The 18,378-nt window shown below is 35.3% G+C and overlaps 1 protein-coding gene across 22 annotated transcripts in view; it reads left to right on the top strand.

Annotated features, from left to right (window-relative positions):
- LOC124143843 (anoctamin-4-like) overlaps positions 1–18,378 on the top strand; it is a 108,089-nt gene that overhangs the window by 54,500 nt on the left and 35,211 nt on the right. For 13 of the 22 annotated variants that reach the window (XM_048383584.1, XM_048383582.1, XM_048383583.1 and 10 more), the window contains 7 exons: positions 1,245–1,412; positions 2,886–2,888; positions 4,278–4,301; positions 9,964–10,062; positions 10,621–10,644; positions 14,285–14,415; positions 15,246–15,251. In XM_048383584.1, the coding sequence (XP_048239541.1) occupies positions 1,245–1,412; positions 2,886–2,888; positions 4,278–4,301; positions 9,964–10,062; positions 10,621–10,644; positions 14,285–14,415; positions 15,246–15,251 (455 nt within the window). The remainder of the gene's footprint in view (positions 1–1,244; positions 1,413–2,885; positions 2,889–4,277; positions 4,302–9,963; positions 10,063–10,620; positions 10,645–14,284; positions 14,416–15,245; positions 15,252–18,378) is intronic. The other 9 variants (XM_048383588.1, XM_046512976.2, XM_046512971.2 and 6 more) reach the window with 8 other exon arrangements.

The raw sequence follows: 18,378 nt of genomic DNA, 5'->3' as shown, positions 1-18,378 counted from the left end.
GTTGATGCATGTCATCGTATCCCAATTACATGGATTGATGCTCATGATGTCAATCACTGGATTGTCAGGTCCTGACTTGATTATTTACAGACCGCCTTCATATAGCTGGAATATTGCTGAATGCGGCGTTAAAAAACAAACCAAAATCGTTAAGGGCCTTCTGCTTCCAATTACACTTTTTGTTACTAATGCGTTCCTCACTATGTGAATATAGCCAAGACATTATTTGGTTAGATACAAAAATATTGATATTGATATCTACGAATCCTTTTCAGCTTAGAACACTTATGAAGGGTTTGCATGATGAACGTTGTTAATGCTTTGCTTAGTATGTCGATATCCGTTCAAAATGTTGTTATGTATGATTGCTTTTAACACATTTTGTCTGCATGATCCGATTGTCCTACTGAATTTTGATTGTGGTACTACCACTTTTGCAGGTTTACTTAATAATATTAACTTATACCTGGACTTACATGGACATGGGGTATTCCTGAGGTCTCAGTCACTTTCTTGGGCATGAAGAAATTACTTACAATAATTACTGATTTCTTTAATTTGCAACTACTCTGTTGGTCCCAGTAAATATTGCCGGTTGTAAGAGGCGACAATGTGGGTCAGTGGTCAGGCTTTGTGACTTGATTGGTAGTGTGTCCTCGTACCCGATGGCGTGGGTCATTGCTCACAATATCGATCATTGGATTGACTGGTCCAGGCTCGATTATTTACAGGCCACTGTTGTATACCGATAGCTGGAATATTGCTATGTGAGGCATCAAACAACAAATAAAAAAATAATTTGTGAGTATGTACTGTCTGAAAACAAGATCACCTGCTTTTGAGAGGTTTGTTGTGTATCAAGCATGAGCTGAGGATGTTGAATTTTTGTTTTTTAAGGAAGAATATTTAGCATGTTTGACATGTTAGCATGAAACACTTGCATTTATCATGTATGCTTTCTTGTGAAAGCATGTTAGGTATGGTTTCATGTTTAAATATATGCAGGGACTTTTCTAGGCATAATTCAGAGGCCAATATTTGTCTCCAGATCCTCAGCACATCAATTTTATTAAAATCAGATCTTAGGTCTTAATATTATGACATTGCTTGTAGGATGTGTGCTTCCTGAAATGTCAAAACCTCATTATGTTGAACCTATCACTGGTAGAAATAACAGTATACATATCAGTGAAGGAGTTAAATTTTACATGTGTGCTTACTATTTTACTTTCTTTTTTATATAGACTGACCCAGAATCACTGTACTTCAATGATGGGCGAAGAAGGATTGACTTTGTTCTTGCTTATAAGACAAACACTGGTTCTAACGAGGACAAGCGCAAAAAAAGAAGGGAGGTGTTTGAAGAAAACCTCAGAAATGATGGTTTAGAACTGGAAATTGAAGAAAAGAAGGTGAGGATTATTGCTGACAATTACGATTACTTTGTTTAACATTTTTTTTAATTTAAAATAAATATATATAAGAATATGATTGTCAGATAAATTGATATTTGTTTCATTAATCAAGTTCAATTGCAAATTGAATTAAGTGCTTATCTGTTGATAATTGAGCTGATAATTACATTATTAGATATATAATTTGCAAATTGTTTTATAATATGTACGTAGAGTGTGGCTTATATTCATAATGTGTTGCTGCAGATTAATATTTCAATTTCTTCTCACTATATAGATAGACGTTGCTTGTAACGTTTGCAACATTTACATATGTTAGGCTAGTCTTTGCAATTTGATATAGATAATCAAGAAACATCATTGTAATTGTTTACATTATATTGGTAAAAATTATGAAAGTATATGTTGTATTTTTCTCTTCATTTATCTTAATGTTACATCGGTGTTCCATTGCATGTGCATGATGCCATGTTCTTGAGAATGACAAACACCTGGAACCATTTCTACATTTAATTAACCATTTTTTAATCACAAGGGTATATCGAGTCATGAAACATGGGGCCATGATGAAAGAATCTATTACATTTTTATTCTCCAAATTCATATTTATTAATGCTATAAATATCCACAGAACAAATTATTTACACCTAGCTGACGATAATATTTGTCAAACTAATGATTATAATCTGCTTTGACACCAAAATTCAGAACTGATATATTGGTGTATTTTTCAAAATTATATGAAAACATTGTAAGAAATTGATCTTGTTTTGTCTTTATGAAGCAAATTAACATGATGTGTTCTGTTGTCTTTGGATATTTATTTTTTGAAATGGTTTAAGTGGAAATCTAGTCTTTATCTCATCATTGTCTTTTTGTAGAAAGTGTTGATTATGAGATTGTGTTGGAAATGTTTTAGTACTATGTAGACATACAGTGTTGTGTAGACTTAGAAACTATGTCAACTATATATATATATATAGATAGATTAGAATACAAATGTACCAATCAGATCATATTGTTTAGGTAAAAAGTTATGTGTCAGTTGAAAACAACATAAATGCTTGACATATTACCAAGGAAAATCATTGTTATTTGAAGTGGAAGATATGAAATATTGTGTTTCAATTATATAGAGCAGTATTGTTTCAGCTCTGTCAGGAAATATTATCTAAGGTATTGCTACCATCCTGAAATAGAATGTTCCATCATTCCAATTTTTTATTGGTTTATGTAATATTCTGCAATTCTATTTTACAATTAAACATATTACATTTGTCTAACTTCGATCTGAATTTCCATCTAAAGTTTTTTCAAATTGATGTTGAGAATTATTGTGTATGTATTTTGAGGCAATACGGTTTACTATTTTTGGTATTTGTGCAAGCATTTATGGCATGTTTGTAATGTTTGATGATTCTTTACATAGTTACTGATCATTTATTTCGCTTTTTCTTAACAATTCTATAGGCGGTGAGTATACCATACTAGCAGACACAGTTGTGTTACCTCACTACCCCCAACCCCCCTCCAAGCATGAATGTTGAAATCAGCTTAAAACATGACAGCAGCTCCTAGTCCAAGAACGCTTCCTGGATTATGTGGTGTATCTTTGTTCTGTACTAGCAGTTTTAACAAGTGCAGCTTGTTTGATAGTTGCAGCTGCTGAATGGTACATGCTGAAGTTAAGCTGAAACAACACAGCTTCTGTGCTGAAATTGTGCTTCAAGCATTTTAACTCTGGAATGATTAACCTTTGATGGCAGCTGTAGTTGCTTTTGTCCGAACATGTTGCAAAGTTGGATTTTTTAACACTGAGTGTTGCGATGGTCATGGTGAAATTTTGTGGGTGAAATTTGTTATGAATTTTGAGTGTGTTATTGATATGCATATTGGGGTCATCTTTGAACCGCTTAGACAACAATCTTGAAAATATTTTCGTGACAAATAATGCCCTGAAAGAAATCTGAAAAATATTTCACATGATAAATTCTTGAATTTGTAAATTCAACCTGTAGCTTCATTTGAAGTTCTACATTGTTCTTCTCATGTTTATTGCTATAGTTCCCTGGCTGCAGAAATATGTATGTAACATCTTTTAAAAGAAAAGAATTTCCTCCCTCAAAACATTTTTTAAAGTATTTCTTGAATTTTGGAATCTGAGTGATTTGAAGATTATTAATTACTATTAATGGCTTTGGAAAAGTAGGATAGGTCACTATGAGTTCCACCATGATTACAGGTGTGGTTGTGTTGAAACTGTTCAGATGGAAGAATGGTGTCTTGGTGTAGTGCTTTGGGATGCAGGTATTCTTGGACTTCTGGATTATCAAAAGTGTGAAAAAAAAATCACCTGATTTAGTTTGCATTATTTGATTTAGGTCCAGACTTTAATCTTTTGAATTGATGATGGACTTGCAGGAACTCTGCCAGCTCTTCATCATATCAATGAAATTTGTCAGAGTTTTGGTGACAGGGATTGCTGCTGCATAGAGTAACCCCTAAATATTGAAGCCCACTTTTGATACCTGTTGTCAGTTTGCTGTCATGTTTTATGTGTATTTCATGTAGCTTTTCAATGTGAACAGCAGTGTTCAACATTATTTACCTGAAAATACCCATCTGTTATTTTTGTAAATATTCCAACAGCTATTGCAAGATAAATTGGACCAAAGGGTTAAAACTGCTAGATTACCTTTTTGTGTGAAGTCCCAACAATAATCATATAGTTATGGTCATATCTCCCATTTTATGATCAAATAAACAACATACTTCAAAACATTTTCACATTTCAATAAAAGAGCTTTTATGAATACAGTATGCTGAGACATAAACACATATTAAATGCATAATAATTTTCAGAAAATTCAATCTAAAGAAGATGGGGTAAAAGTTTTATGGCACTTAAAACACATAAGTCACACGTCATATTTGCAGTGCAGTGCACATTTATATCAATTATGCCAATTTTTTTAATATGGTATTTGCTTGTATATATTTCATCCATATGTACAAGTTCACTGCAAAACAATATTTTTCTATTTGCACATTATTACACCAAAAAATATGTTGTTTGTATGTCTTTGTTTTAAGCAAATAATGTTAGTGTATAAAAAGTGAAAATAAAACTAAAAATTGCACTAACATTGACCACATGTTGAGAACACGATGCAGCTTATCTCAACAAATAAAATGCAACCCTACACGTAAAAAAGTTTTAACTACCTTCACATGCTCCTGTATACAAGGTTAACAAGTTAAAAGCATCAACATTATAACAAGCATTTGTATGATGCCAGCTTCTTTAATCAAAATGTTTTTCACATATTTGCAGGTACCAGCACCTTTATCTAACACTGAATATTGCCAACAACAGTGTAACAGCACAACAGTAAATGACACTTAAAGATATTGGTTCTATTGGTGTAAAAACCCATGAAAAATAAGAGATTTAAAATGCTAAATGAAACTGTTCAAGACCAGCTTATAAATAGCACAACATTCACAGTGCCCTCTTGCCTATATGTTTGTACCCTGCCTGATCCCATCTTTGAGCCCTGAAATTTAAAAACAAATGATTCGGGATTGTGTTTCGTCTGCAAAAAGACAGAATGTCAACTTATGAAAAGAAAGTACTGTATCTAGATATGAATCATCCTGGACCCATAGTATTGGGATACGCATCGTATCGTGACCCCACTGTATTGTTACACCTTTACTGAAAACCACAGCGAGAGAACAAAACATCCAGTTTCTAACACCAGAATTCTTTGAAATTCTTGCAATGCTGTAAGATGTTTATTCATATATAGGACTTAATTCCATTTGCCAACTTTGACCTGTCCACCTGAATTCTTTTATTTCTTTAAATATCATACAGATATATCTGATGTATTACGTAGAATAGTGTGTGCATTTATATTTATATTCATTACCAAACTGAAGAAGTTTGTACAGCATGATGGTGCTACTGGAACTTGGTCCAGAATGAGGGTGTGTGCTTCTGTAAGAATGCCTAGCTGCAGCATTTGGTGACATAATCCTATACAAACCTTGACACAGAAAGATAAATATACACATCTATTTACCTCACTGGTGGTTTGTAGCTCACCTGACTCAGTCATAAGTGAGCTTATGTCATGGCCTGTTTGTCCTGTGTCTGTCATACCCTGTCCGTCATCTGGTGTAGACTTCTTCTCCTCAAAAATCACATGACCAATGAAACTGAAGCTACATATTCTTGTTCCCACCAATGATCACACCCCAATTTGGTTTCCATCTGATTTTCAATATGGCTGCCATGTCAGCCATATTGAACAATCTATTTATGGCCATTACTCAATTCTGGTAAAAATGTAATGAACATGAGTAGTTAGTAGTGGTGCTCAACATGTCTCTACTGTTTGTTTTCTCATAGTTTATATTTTGACCTAGTCTAACCATAAATTCTCAAAATGCATATTTATTTCTGTAAACTGCTTCTCTGAAATCGCCAAACCAAGGGAACTGAACTTTGGCATGTATGGTTCTTCGGATGAAGAGATCATATTTTGCTCAAATAGTTTTACTTTAGTGTTAGTTATTAGTATTTATGCTGAAAATATATTAATATAAATGGTGACAGCAACTTTGGTTGAGTGGCTGCCTTTGTTTTTTACCTTTTTGATCTGATATATCCAGGTAAGCTTCAGTGCCGTGGCACTATTTTGTAATGAATTAGAAATTACAAGATGGTACTTATCAAGGAACAATTATACCAGTATGATAAGTGTCAGTATTTGGCTGGCCACAGAACAATTATGTGACTCGGATTACTCGTCCCTAATTTAAGGTGCTGTCACTTAGGTTTAAGTGGTATTCAGTGAGGGTAACAAAAAGCTCTCAAAAACAATTTGCTAAACATAGCAATACTCTATAGTAGTTCTCCAAAATTGTTGTAGGGTTAAAAAACAACTAAACAAAAACAAAAGCCTATGTACCCTGACTTGTATAAAAAAGGTTTAGCCGTAATTACCCTGTTGATGATAAGATGTCAGTCTCAATATCAGAATATCTGAATATGGCTGTCGTGGTGGCCATATTTATAATCAGATTCAAGCAACACAACAATTGATTAACGTCATGTATTATGTAATATTTCTCATAGAAATTAGCTGAGCTAGTTACTAAAATCAGTAGGTTTTAGTTACTTGGACCGTTTGTTCATAATCGTCTAATATTCAAAACAAATTTGACAAAGATTGAAATGTACCTTAGCTATTGCGTTCAGCTGCTTGTTGAACGGCATTGATCAGTTCCAATATGTACCTGAGTTCCTGTGTTGAAACTAATAATGTTTGCATGAAATTATGATCATGTATATGTTTATTAATATGGAAACTAATTAAGATGTTTAAAGAGTAATCGAAGACTTATATCAATGTTAAAGGCTTCTACGTTCTCTCTGATTCTTAAATGCATACTGTAAATTAAATACCATGAAGATGGCAGTCACTTAAACAATTGCTACTACGATCAGCAAGTATGTAACACATGCAAAAAATAATCTGGTTTTACATGACTATCAAATACTGCTGCTCAGCATGTATTTTGATCATCCATTTTACATTTTTCATTTTCAATCATCAGGGAGGCAGTTTTTTTCTTCTGGAGTTTAATAAATTAAAATAAATTAGTTGCTTACTTGTCAAGATACTCATCAGCAAGTCCCATCAAGTATACCACCCAAAAGAAGATGAAGAACAAGTCTTTCATATTACTATAGTTCATCTGTAATGTCATGGTGTTCTTTAACTTCTTTTGAGTAGTATATATTCAGAGATTATAATATACAAATCTTTTAGTTTTTTTCCAATAACTCAGACCCAGGTGACATAAAAAAAAATAATTTTTTATTTGTTTTGCTAATCAGGTTAATAAATGTTAAAATATATAAAATAACTCAATAGTAGATCGATATGCAAGGAAGGTAACCAAGGAATATGTTTTTTCATTTACTGGTTCATATTCAACCATACTGAACATACATGCATACCTTTTATGGATTTACTTATAATATCGACCACTGACTCCATGGTTTTGTAAAACGTAGTGTAAACCAACTGATTATGATACCGTTCTTTTGCACCAGGGGTAATTTTTCTCCCTTTTTTGCGAAGTTTTTTTTCACCAATTGTCACTCTGTGTGATGGATTTGTCCAGTTTTCATTCACATATTCTTCATTCATTTGCTCATACTGACTATTCATATATATTGCAGCACATTTGAAATATTAATGCATGGGAGTTGTTTATGAAACTTTGTTTTTTAGATCATTTCTTTTTTGAGACTGAACTGATTTTCTTGTATCCAATTTTGGATATATTTATTCAAGATATGCTACAAGATCATATATCATTCCCTGACTTACTCCTGTTGTGGCAGTGGAATAGTCACGTGCATCAAAGCCCTAAATATTTTTTTTTAAATTTCAAATTTGTTTGAATTATTTTTTATATTTAATAATTTTAAGCTGTCCAAATGATAATCACACATGCATGTTAATATCTCAAATGCAAGCTACATCAGCATACCTCAGTTTGGTATACATTTATACCTTATTCATATTTTCAGCAAGGGGTAGCTTAGTGGTTAAAACATTTCCTTTTCACAGCAAAGGCCTGGGTTCGAATCCCCTATGGGTATCTGTGGAGCCCTCTCACTCATTGACATGTTTCCTGCCCTGAGTAGAGCCAGTGCTTAATGAAGTCCCTTTAATTTTTTCTTTCCACTACCAGAAACCCCTGGGTAAACAAAACAAACTCCAGCAAGTATGTGTGATGTAGAGCGTGCTTAGTGTCACGACGTATGGGTAGATAGAGCTTGTATTGAATTATAAAAAATCAAAGGATCACCTAGAGTCTCCTAGAATATTTACTCATACTACTTTGTGGTCTTGGGTCTACTAAAATATTTATTCATGAAAATTATTGTTATTTATGTATTAATACATCGTTCATATAATAATCATTTCGGTAGAAAGTGCATGTGATATTTACCATGTATGTGCATGGTATGGACAGTTAGTGTTCAGTGTATGGTAGCTTGTTTTGACACACATCTGGGTGGTGGTTGTCTGAGTATCTGATGATGAAGATGTTCTATGGGTAGGCCTCTGTAGGGAGTCCAGGTCAGACTATGACCAAGTACAGTGCTGACGTATGAGGAGGGCTGGTCAAGGTATCTGAGACCTGTGAAGATCCGGGGTAGAATAGGTCTTCAGCAACCCATACTTGCCGTGAAAGGCGACAATACTTGTCATAAGAGGTGACTGACAGGATCGGGTGGTCAGGCTTGCTGACTTGGTTGAAGCACGTCATCGATCCCAACTGCATGGATTGATGGTCATGATATCAATCACTGGATTGTCTTGTCCAGACTTGATTATTTACAGATGGCAGTCATATAGCTGGAATATTGCTGAGTGCGGTGTGAAACAACAAACAAACCTATCTCAAAGCTTGTCATTATCCTTTTGTAAAAAACCTTATCCCTGTCCCAAAAATATTTACCTACGGATGGTGTGAGGCAATCAAAGATTTCAGGATACCTTGGAGTTTTATTTCAGATGTATCCAATGTTGATTGGGCTGAGAGCTTATCTTTTATCGAAGTTGCAATAATGAATGATAGACAAAAACAGGTGTTTCCTGAAGTATAATGTACCAGCACTCAATGATTTGAGCTTGGCATCCTTGTATGATGATATCAGCTGTAACGATTGTCAAATGAAATACCCCCAAACATAGTTCTATTTACCTCAACTTGAAAATGGTTGAAAAATTATTGAATCAAGAAATCCACAAATTGTTAAAGACTCAATATAGAATGCAACTGATCCTAGAACTACTCCAAATATGAACTAAAATGTATGTTGTATCTTACAAAACCATATCTTCCTCACAAGCACCCAACACTAACCTATTTGTAGATGGTAACTGGTATGTTCATTTTTGTTATTATAACTCCACACACCTTTAACCTGCATTCTGTATACCAATCATTGATGAGATGGCTTCGTGTCATACTGGGCCCCACTCCATCTTAGCGCTAAGGTGATCGTAACTCCCAAACTTTAACACTGGCCTACGATAATCGTAGCTCTAAGATCGCTTTGTGGAACGGGGCCCTGGTGTTTAATTGTTAAGATACCCGGTATATAAACCAGTAGTTCTCATTGCATGGTTGTCGATGGTAATTGTTTATTGAGATAACTGTTTAAGATAACCATTCTCTGCACCTTGCAATCATCTTAGGCATGTTAACGCTGTACCAGTACCTCCTTAAAGCATGCTGCCCTTGTCCATCGATCATGATAGTAACATACAGGAGTTTATTTCATTTAACTGGTAATGTGTTTGTGAATGGGCATGTTATTACCTTTATGTTTAACGTAACAATTTTTAATAATTGGTTATACTCAAATTTGCAACTCTGAGGTGTTTTGTTTGATATTATTCCATATTATTATTACATCATTATTACATCATTATTATATTATTATTTACAGCTTCTCAAGGAGGATAACCTGTATTTTGTCAAAGTCCATGCACCTTGGGAGGTTTTGACGAGATATGCTGAGATCATGAGTATGAAGATGCCATTGCAGGTAATGATGTTGTCATGATGATGATGATGATGATGATGATGATGACAACTTGGGCCGTAAAGCTGTCAGGTTGTTGTCATGATGATGATGATGATGATGATGATGATGATGATGATGACAACTTGGACCGTGAAGCTGTCAGGTTGTTGAGAGATTCAACTGTCATTTGATTATCATTTAATTTACACTTTCTGGTAGACTAATATTTTAATCATTTTGTGGCCATTTTGAAAGCATTAACATATTTCTATTTTAGAAATAAAAGTTTACTTCCTTTTAGTTAGTTTTCATTACCATTAAATTTGATGAGTTTATTTATCTGTCAAAATCTATTATCTACTCACATATACCTCTTAAAACTAGAAATAACTTCATTTTCTAGCTATATCAGGCAATGGTGTAGCTTTGTTATTAACTTGTAGGCAGACTAACGCTAAGATCATTTTGTGCACACGAGTCCTGAGGACCAGGTTTCTTTCTGAACTGGTAGAATGTTAGTTTTATGTAGTCACGATTCTTCAGTGACATTAATTGCCCACCGCATGTACTCGCCAACAGGACCAGGGGGACTACGATGACACCGTAAGTAGCTGTCAATGTCCAGTCGTCACTGCCCATGTATATTGCATATAGATGTGGATTTCACATAGCGAAAGGCTGTAGAAGCCGAGTAAATTGTCATGCATGTTGATGTCATCCCATGGGATGGTTGGGGTTGAAATGGTTAAATGTCATGTCAGGATCGCTGGCTAATGTAGATGTACCATATATACGTTATGGATCACAATGAGATATATCATTGCGCTTAAAAGACTATGGAAAACGGTGGCATTGGACATTGGCATGGTTCATTAGTTTAGTGTGCAGGCGACATGCATTTTGTTCCTTCACTGTTCTTGTTCTTGTTCCTTCAGTTCGTTGTAACAGATTTGCTGCTGTCATTCACTTGATACGGGACATACCAACTTATTTAAGAAAGTTGACTGAGCCTAAATATTCTAAACATCATTGAGTGTTGATAAAAAAAAATGAATGTGCATACAAAATTTTATTCTGCGAGACCATTGAGACCAGTTAGATGCATATTGCAGTGTATACAGCTGAGTAGAATGGGATGTAGTTATACTGGAGTGGAGAAACCTACTCAACTGTAAACACTGCCTCCTACCTGTATCTATGCTTGTCAACCATACCCTGTGCATCACTTTCTTGATAACGGTGTAAGAACCTACACCGAAACGTCACTCGAATTGTAATAAAGAAGTTGTTCATTCATATATCTTGTCCTTACTTAGTTCTCCAACTTCTAAAAGCCTCTTGAAGAAGTTTGTTTCAGTTAAACATGACCAGATTTTGGAAATGTCAAGTATTAAGAGAATGACAGTAGTAGTATTTTTAACATTGCCATTATGAAGGTGTGTATTTCTTGAGGATGTTCCTTCCAGACATTGTGCAGGACACCTGTTATGATATGGTGTATTGGTTGTATTTGTTGATGTTTGCTTTGATTGGATGCAGATATGCAAATAACTTTAGGTTTATTTAACATTTATTAATGAATGTGTATTTGGTTTATGTGAAGTCAGTATTAATTATACACAAATTTACAAGGGGGATGTTTGAGTGGGGGCCATGTTGGAAATCAGACTTGACTGCTTTGTGCTGTTCATGAATTAGATAGAGAATGGCTCACAGTATGTTCGTTGGATCCAAGTTACTGTCACAGAAAGCCATAGAAGGCAAAGCTATTTCTTTTATCAAGGTAACATTGTATCACATACTTCACTTAAAACAGCAAAATTTATGTTTTAGGTCACAATTTGTTTGAGGTTATGATTTACAAATGTTTGATGACCAACTTGGAGAGCTAAAATAAATATGTTTCATTTTAAAAATATTATATTTGACATTCAGTTATTTGGGTAGGTTAAGTGGGAAAAAAGAACTTCTGATGTTTATATACAATATATATATACAATGTGAAAAATTGTTATGTAAAAGGTTACCGTTTAAATTTCTTAGTATGTTTTAAGGTATATATTTCTAATCCATCAAAATTAGAGTGATCATGCAAATAAATAGCAATTTAAAAAAAAATTGTATTGGAACTGTTGCCTCCAGTTGATCAGTTCCATAAGCCCAAAACATGTAACAATGTGGCTTCATGTTATTCTTGGCCGCCTCCGTGGTCCAGTGGTAGAGCGTCCGCCCGGAGAGCGGAAGGTCCGGGGTTCAATCCCCGGCCGCGTCATACCAAAAGACGTTAAAAGATGGTACTTGTTGTTACCCTGTCTGGCGCTCGACATTAAGGCGCTAAAACAAGGACTGGTCGGCTAGGAGTCAGTATACTGTGTCTGAGTGGGGTATTCATGTTAAACTGTGGCATGGTATCTCAGTGAGCTAGCACTATAAATTGGCATCAGTCCGGACTAGTACAAGCAGACACACACACACACACGTGCATGCACGTCGCTATATAAGTGCAATAATCTTGGACGCGACGTTAAACCCAATTTCACCTCACCTCATGTTATTCTTAAAACACTTCCGAATGGTGTAGTGTAAACACCAGGGACCAAATCAACATCAGTCTGCTAGACTAATAAATTCGGGCAGGAACAGTGACATCATGTTGTTAGCTGTCACCTCCACCATTAGGTAGAAGGCAGACTAGTGAAAATAAAAGATAGTTTTTGACTGTAGAGCCCCAAATACAGGACACAACAACAAGTGGGGTGAATTATGCATAGGCCAGGGAAGAACAGTGATAGCAGGGAGCTTGAACCAGTCCTCTATCATCTAGCTGTAGATGTAGCACTAGCGGTGGTAGAAGGGATGAGGTCTGCATTTGGTTGAGGTGGAATACTGCTGGTGCTGTCGGTGCAAGTGAATCTGTAGAGTGGTAGTACTCTTGAATCATAACAGAAGTACTACTATTTAGAATGCATGGCTTTTGGACAGGAAGAATGTTGATATTGACACAGTACTTGTATCCACTGAGATCACCCATAGAGATGGGATCATACACTGTGCTGTGATGTCTGGATAGTAAAGATCCAATATGATATGTTAAGACTTGACATTTGTTACGTCAAGGAGATGAGTTCAATCAACTAAGGGAATTAACAAATCCAGTATATATATTAAGTCCATTTGACTCCTCCCTTCAAGTGAAATGTTTGGCTCTCGGTATCATGTGGTCCATCATTTTATTTAAGTACTAGTCACATGTCTGAGTCTGATCCTATTGGTCACGTGAGCCTAACCTGAACAGCCCATATGTAAGGAATAAATTCTATTGGCCTAAAAATGCTGAGTTCAAAGGATAGGTAGTGTATAGCCATCTTGGACACATATGCCGAAAAAAATATGTTTCCTTTTGAAATGGGATGATGCCTTTAGAAATTATGAACATGTGATGGATTTATGTGGCTTTGGTGATGTTGTATGAATACTAAATATATCAAAGTCTTTGTTGCTCTAATGGATGTTGTCCAGAAATACAAAGGTCTAATTTGAGGTCTTAACAACTTTTGTTTTGTTTATACTAACATGGTTCAAGGGTTGTTTTGTCGAGGATATGCTTGTTTCCTTTTTAGACATTTTCAGTTGAAAGTGCTTTGTATGTTGTCTTTGTATGAGTATTCAAAATCGTTAAATTTGAACTTAAACTTTGACGATGCTTTGCATGGAAAGTGTAAATGCTTTGTGTCGTAATTTTGAAGTCAGTGTTCAATGCATGATGTTTCAGAAACAGCACATAATATCAAGATCTGAACAGTATCTTTTGCTTGTTAAAAATATTTTCTTCAGTGAGGTGTAATTGTTTGAAGTATGAGATATTGTGATATCCATACATGTTTCGGGGTTTTCATTTTCTCCCACTTTCCTTCTGAAATATGTTATCTTTGCATGGATTTGTCGGCACCCTGAGTAGTTATATCTGTAATTGAACAACATTATTTCTCCCACTATGATAACCAATTATTTTATCCAGCATCTATTTTGTATATTGGCTGATTGGCTAATGTTTTTCTTCAAGTTATTTTTATCAGTCCAGTTAATAATGTAAGCATGATAGTTTCAAACATGGACTTGGCACTCACGATACATGCAAAGTATGCTTGAAATATTTCCAGCAATCAGCTGTCAGCACATTGCTTTATTTCATATTTTAACCCCCCAAAATGCAATTTAATTATATTTTGTATTTATTTCACAGGAAAATGACATGTTAGACACAATTACAACTTGCTGGTCAAAATGTCCGACACCATTTGACATTGACCCTGATCTGCTGCCTGAAGTGCCCGATTATTTCACTGCTGCCTTCTCCAGAGAAAGAGTCGATCAGTGAGTAATTTAGAACAACTTCCTGAATACTGGTCAAAGGGGAGACAACTCATGTTGCGATTACCTCCCTTTGACTGTTAATTCCTTCAAGGCATGTTGGTGATAGCTATTCTCATCATTTTCAAAATGTTTCTTTTTTAATTACATTTTTTCCTTGTCAAATTGTTAAATTAACATTTGCTTTAAAGTATAGGCTTATTATAGATATTAATATTATTCTAAAATTTTAGAATTAAATGGTATTAAATTATTAATGTACTAGATATGCATTAAACATGTAAATATGGAAGTGATCTAATTGGATCCCAAAGCGTTGTAAGTAGCATACTGTACAAAGTAAAATGCAATGGTGCCTATTGATACAGTTCAACAACTCTTGCAACTTTTTTCAGATTCTTGCAACATTTTAATTCAGTCGTAGTCACACAGGTTCTCTCACAATGATATTTGGAACAAATCTTCTTTCTACAAATATGGTATATGATCCACCTCTTCTTGTCTGACTTGCACAGAACTCTCTCATCAAGAAGAAACAATTGAGTGTAGTCAGAAAGAATTTCTTTAATAATAACTTGATGATTACTTATTGGATTTACTTACATGACATGTCAAATTAAACCCAAGCTTTATAATAACAGATGACAAAATATTACTCAGCATTTTCATGCCACTTCCATTTAATATTTTAAACCCTGAAATTAAAAAATATATGTATTTTAATATATCACCATATTCACCACTTTTCTTTGTATGTATTTTGTTCGCGAATTGTTTTGAAGATATGTTTCCACCACTTCTTTATTCCATTCTTTCTCCGTGCCATTGAACAGAGGGATGTAAGAACACTTTTCTTTTATTCTGTATGTCCTAGATGTCCTAGATTTGTTGTGAAAATTACCCTATCAACACCAAATATACGAGACAGCCTGATCAATTTAAAAAAATACTATTTAAAATTTGAAAACCAACATTATTTATCCTAAACCATATTCATATTGCATCACCTTGAAACTTATCTAGGGCACAAATTATTGCCCAAATGTGTTTGATCATAAATATGACGACGTCATGTTTTATTTATAAGTCTCAAAATTCGGATATATTTCGTAAAAAATTTAAGAGGAGGTTTTTCTTGGTGACCGGTAGGTGACTGGCATGATTCAGTTATCTAAGGTCAGGCTATGAATTGATTCAGGGTTGATTGGGTAGGTGATTTTCCAACAAGTCTTCACTATGCTCATCACATGTCCTTAGCACGTTTGTATGTCTTAAACACCGTCTGCATGGTTGCCACTCTCCTACCCTGAGTTCTATGCGACCGGCAGCCAGCCAGCATAGTACCTCTGCCACAGGCCAGCGACATGTGACGATTCGTCACATCTTTCACAGTCCATTCAAGTTATTGAATATGCTTTTCATCCGTTTCATGTTTGACAAGTCTACACATTTTCATAAACAAATGTCAAAGAATGGTTACGGTTCATTAAGAAAGTATCCTAATACGTGAAAATCTATTTGTTTTTGGGTAGTTATCCTTTGTTTACATTGTTTGTACGGCTCCACGTGCTGTCATCGAAGCCAAACGGAGAGCTAGCAATACGGTCACTTTGATGTATAAATATATATTGTCATGAAATTCACTGTCGCAGTGGTAGTAGCATATCTATATAATTATGCAAAACAATATGTTAAGCGCCCCAAAATACTTGCATTAGTCCGTTCTGTACTGATTTCTGAAAAAGCGCGATTGTTTACAAACAAGAGAAAAGTCCGGTCAAGTGATATGCAAATTAGGCTGTGGCAGTGGTGTTATGCTGAGTCACCACTGCGCCGGAGTGTGCATGGTTGCATGGTCAACTTGGTTAGTGTTAGAACCTTCCCAGACCTGATGTGAACCAGTCCCTGAGTGTGTCGATACTGATAATTGCCTTTGTATATGTACCCACCGACAAAAGAAACGCAAATACCAAACATGTTGGCTAATATAGGAAGAATTACTCATAATCAAGAGATGTTTGATTGGTTTGATGCACAAACGAACAAGCTGTTATGTCGTTGGAACCGATGCTCATAAACGTATCACATACGTCATAGATCCATGTCTCAAGATGCAAGATGCAAGATGTCTCATTTGTCTCGTGCAGGATTATAGTTTGGAAATGATGAGCAGCATATTGCGATAAGAATACAGACACTGTGGTAAAACTTGACTCATTGTTAGTTTTGTCATTAAGTGGTACACATTAGAAACATCTCATGACGTACATACTTCTCTCTATGTTTCTATGGTTCGCGTTTCATTTGGCGGTGACTATATATATTCATATTTTCATGATTCTTAAAGTGCCAGAAAATAACTGAAGAAAGTAAATTCTGATTTTTCCTTATCGATACACTCAGGATGAGAAATTGGATGTGTGTGTTGCAGTTACAGAATAAATTTGTGATGTTGTATGTTGTATACTACTCAAAACAAGTTAAGGAACACCCACAATTGGAAGGCTGTGTTGCAGTACCCACCAGCCATTAGAGATTACCTTCAATCATATGAACAAAAAATGGTGTTCCTTAACTTCTTTTGAATAGTATATTTTGAAATTGCAACCTCTTAAAAAAATTAGACACAAAACCAGTGTTTATGTCATTATTAAATCCAAACAGGTTATTTAGTGTACAGAAAATTTTGAAATTTTGTAGGGTTGTGACACACACATTCCATATTTTCTGAATTGTACAATTAAATCTGTGATGCCTCTACTGATGCTGACTCCCTGAGATCCTTCCTGTGAACTAACCCAGGATCATCCTATGTGGATCGGTAAAATCCCTGGATTGTCCTATGTTGATATGGTAAAATCCCTGGATCGTCCTATATGGATGTGGTAAAATCCCTGGATTGTCCCATGTTGATGTGGTAAAATCCCTGGATCGTCCTATGTGGATCGGTAAAATCCCTGGATCGTCCTATGAGGCTGTGGTTAAATACCTGGATCATCCTATGTGGATGTGGTTAAATCCCTGGATTGTCCTATGTTGATGTGGTTAAATCCCTGGATCGTCCTAATTAAGTGGATGTGTTTAAATCCCTGGATGGTCCTAAGTGGATGTGGTTAAATCCCTCGATTGTCCTATATGGATGTGGTTAAATCCCTGGATGGTCCTAAGTGGATGTGGTTAAATCCCTCGATTGTCCTATATGGATGTGGTTAAATCCCTGGATGGTCCTAAGTGGATGTGGTTAAATCCCTCGATTGTCCTATATGGATGTGGTTAAATCCCTGGATGGTCCTAAGTGGATGTGGTTAAATCCCTGGATGGTCCTATATGGATGTGGTTAAATCCCTGGATGGTCCTAAGTGGATGTGGTAAAATCTCTGTGGATGTTGTTTGCATGAATGTTTCAATGTCCGTCTAACATGTTTCTTTCTGTTTATGTTTCCTAATAGAAGTATGGTTATATGCAAATCTCATTCATTTTCAGATGTATCACAGATACTAAGCCATATGATGATGTCACACTATTATTGAGAAATCACTCAACATGCTCAAATCTGTTGATTCTGGAAGTAGAATCAACAATCCCCTCAACAGATTCTCACGATTTCTCCATTACAGAATCTTTCTGTGACAGAATATATCAGCTCTTTTACATTCCGTAACAGTACCCCAGAGACCTTTCCGATCTGTGACAATATCCATCTGACCTTTCTGTTCTGTGACAGTATCCATCTAACCTTTCCGTTCTGTGACAATATCCATCAGACGTTTCCATTCTGTGATAGTATCCATTAGACCTTTCTGTTCTGTGACAGTATCCAACAGACCTTTCAGTTCTGTGACAATATCCAACAATCCTTTCTGTTCTATGACAATATCCAACAGACCTTTCAGTTCTGTGACAGTATCCAACAGACCTTTCAGTTCTGTGACAATATCCAACAGACCTTTCAGTTCTGTGACAAT

This window comes from Haliotis rufescens, unplaced genomic scaffold (genome assembly GCF_023055435.1).
Source record: "Haliotis rufescens isolate VD_foot unplaced genomic scaffold, xgHalRufe1.0.p SCAF_5, whole genome shotgun sequence".
NCBI classification, from domain to species: Eukaryota; Metazoa; Mollusca; class Gastropoda; order Lepetellida; family Haliotidae; genus Haliotis; species Haliotis rufescens.
Note: the sequence above shows the minus strand (reverse complement) of the source record. Positions and strands in the feature narration are given on the sequence as shown.